Source organism: Apteryx rowi, unplaced genomic scaffold, assembly GCF_003343035.1.
Source record: "Apteryx rowi isolate R43461 unplaced genomic scaffold, aptRow1 scaffold_2770, whole genome shotgun sequence".
NCBI lineage: Eukaryota > Metazoa > Chordata > Aves > Apterygiformes > Apterygidae > Apteryx > Apteryx rowi.
This window is the reverse complement of record NW_020449164.1, coordinates 647-2,877: the sequence shown is the minus strand read 5'-3', so window position 1 is coordinate 2,877 and position 2,231 is coordinate 647. Positions and strand designations below refer to the sequence as shown.

Here is a 2,231-nt window from a genome sequence, read left to right as displayed (position 1 = left end):
CTCAGGGCCTCCCAGGTGGACGAGGGTCAGGTCAAGGCAGACCTGGGGACAAGGACAGAAGCTAGCGGGGATGGGTTGAGGGCAGGCTTCACATCACACACCTCACTGCACACCTGCTGGGGTGTGCCTGTTGCTKTTACTGTGTGTGTGTGTTACTGTTACTGATAAGAAGGTGTAAAAACAAAGCCTTCCAGTTACATTGACAGTAACATTCCAGTTACAACTACAGTACCAAGCTCACCTGGGGTGTGAGGGCGTAGGCATAGAGCTTGGCATGCCAAAGGACCGTGTCGAGGACGTAGGCTGCCACACGGGCCACCTGGCTTGGCCCAAACACAGCCACACTGGCTGGGGGGCACTGCAGGGATGACACCATGGGCAGGGGCAGGCAGGGGCTGGGCAGGGTGTGGGGAACATACAAGGGGAGGGGAGCATACAAAGTGCCTGCGGGCATAGGGGAGAAGGGGAGCAGCATGCCCATAGCATGTGGGAAAGAGTACAAGGAGGATGTGGGGAGTGTTTGGGTTCTGGTAGGCTGTGGGAGGCAGGTGGGGAGTGTGTGGGCACACACAACTGCATGGGGATAGTCTGAGGGCCATGTAGGCACCGATAAAGCATGCAGGGAGTGTTGGGGCACCAATAAGTGTGTGGGCAGCATGCAAAGAGCACACGGGCCCCTGTAAGTGTGCAGAAAGTGTGTGAGGATCGTGTGGGCTTTGATAAGCATGCAGGGAGCATGTGGGTTCCAATAAGCACGTGGGGAGCGTGCAGAGAGCGTGCAAGGAACATGCAGGTTCCAACAGGAGTGCAGGGGGTGTGCCAGGAGCGCATGGGTGCCAGCAAGCCTGCAAGGGGCACGCAAGGACTCACATGCACGGCGTGGCGCAGCAGCAGCTCACTGAAGTAGCTGTAGCACTCCTCCCGGTCAGGCAGAGGGGTCTCTGAGGTCCGGGGAGGGCTGGCAGTGAGCCCTGCTCTATGCCGGCGTCCCCCCCCCCCGCCCCTCTCCCTGCCCTGCCCTCACCTGCGCATGCGGCAATGGTGCGACGCACGATGCCTAGCAAGGCCGAGAGTGGCCCTGGGGCCAGGCCCAGCTGCCGGCCCAGCTCCAGGGCCCCCTCATAGGCATGCAGAAGGACAGGGGGCCCTGGTAGAACCTCTGCCAGCACCCTGGGGGAACAGGGACACCCTGTGAAGACACAACAGGGACACCGGGGCACAGGGGCAGCCTGGGGGACATGATGGGGACACCCTGGGAACTTAGACACTCAGGAGTGGTCTTAGGGTATCCTGGATGGCACAGGGATCCTGGGAGTGACAGAGGGAATGGGGATACTGCAGGAAGGACAGGGACACTAGGGAAGTGCTGGGGGTGGAGGGGAGCATGACCAACCAAGATGGCCTCCAAGGTGTCCCAGGAGTATGCTAAGGGTCACGGGGTGATGTTGTAGAGGCCCTGAGGGGGTCCCAGCGGTGTCCTACATTTTTCTGGGACCCCTAGAGGTCCCCAGAGGTATTCCTGAAGTGTCCCAGGGTGTCCGAAGTCCCCAAGGGTTCCCATGTCCCTCGTGCCCTGTGTGTCCCCAAGGGTGTTCTGGGGTTCTCTCAAGAGGTCCCAGAGTCCCCAGGGTGTCCCAGAATGTCCCTGGAGGGTCTTTAGGGGTCCCAGGTGCCCCAGAATTGTCCCACAGTGTCCCCACGACGTCCCAAGGGTGTCATCTGGGTTCCATGGGGAATCAGGGTGTCCTGGCGTGTTCCCTGGGTGTCCTAGGAGTCCTAGAGTTTCCTTCTCCCTGGGATCTCAAGTGTCCCAAGGTGGTACAAGGCTGTTCCAGGTGTCCCGGGCCCCTCTGAGTGCCTGTGTGCCCCCACTCACGCTCGCCGATCCTGGGAGGTTGGGGCTGCCTGGAGTCTCTCCATGGCCACCACATCCAGGTCCATCCTGCGAGGCCAGGATGAAGCAAGGGGATGGGTGGTGGGATGCAGGGGTCAACTGGGGATGGGGGGAACCTGGGGGCGGTCAGGGAATGGTTGGGGATGGGAGGCACCCGGTGGGACAGTTGGGGACAGGAGGATCTGGGGAGTGCTGGGTGGGGAAGCAGGGGACAGGAAAGATGCAGAGGGCAAGGAGCGATACTTGAAGATGGAGTAAAGGGGAGACCTGGGGGCATTTGGGGACAATAGAGGAAAGAGGACCCCGAGGGGATCCAGGCAGGACATTTCAGAATGAG

The 2,231-nt window shown here is 60.8% G+C and overlaps 1 protein-coding gene across 1 annotated transcript; it reads right to left on the bottom strand.

The window, feature by feature from the left end:
- Nucleotides 1-8: 8 nt before the first annotated feature.
- CCDC189 (coiled-coil domain containing 189) lies at nt 9-1,941 on the bottom strand (the record flags this gene model as incomplete). The annotated part of the gene is made up of 5 exons (XM_026068629.1): nt 1,877-1,941; nt 1,025-1,170; nt 871-941; nt 242-535; nt 9-42 (listed from the first exon to the last, which is right to left on the bottom strand). Coding segments are annotated over exons 1-5 (610 nt in total), but the record flags the coding sequence as incomplete, so codon positions are not given.
- Between the last annotated feature and the right edge of the window lie 290 nt (nt 1,942-2,231).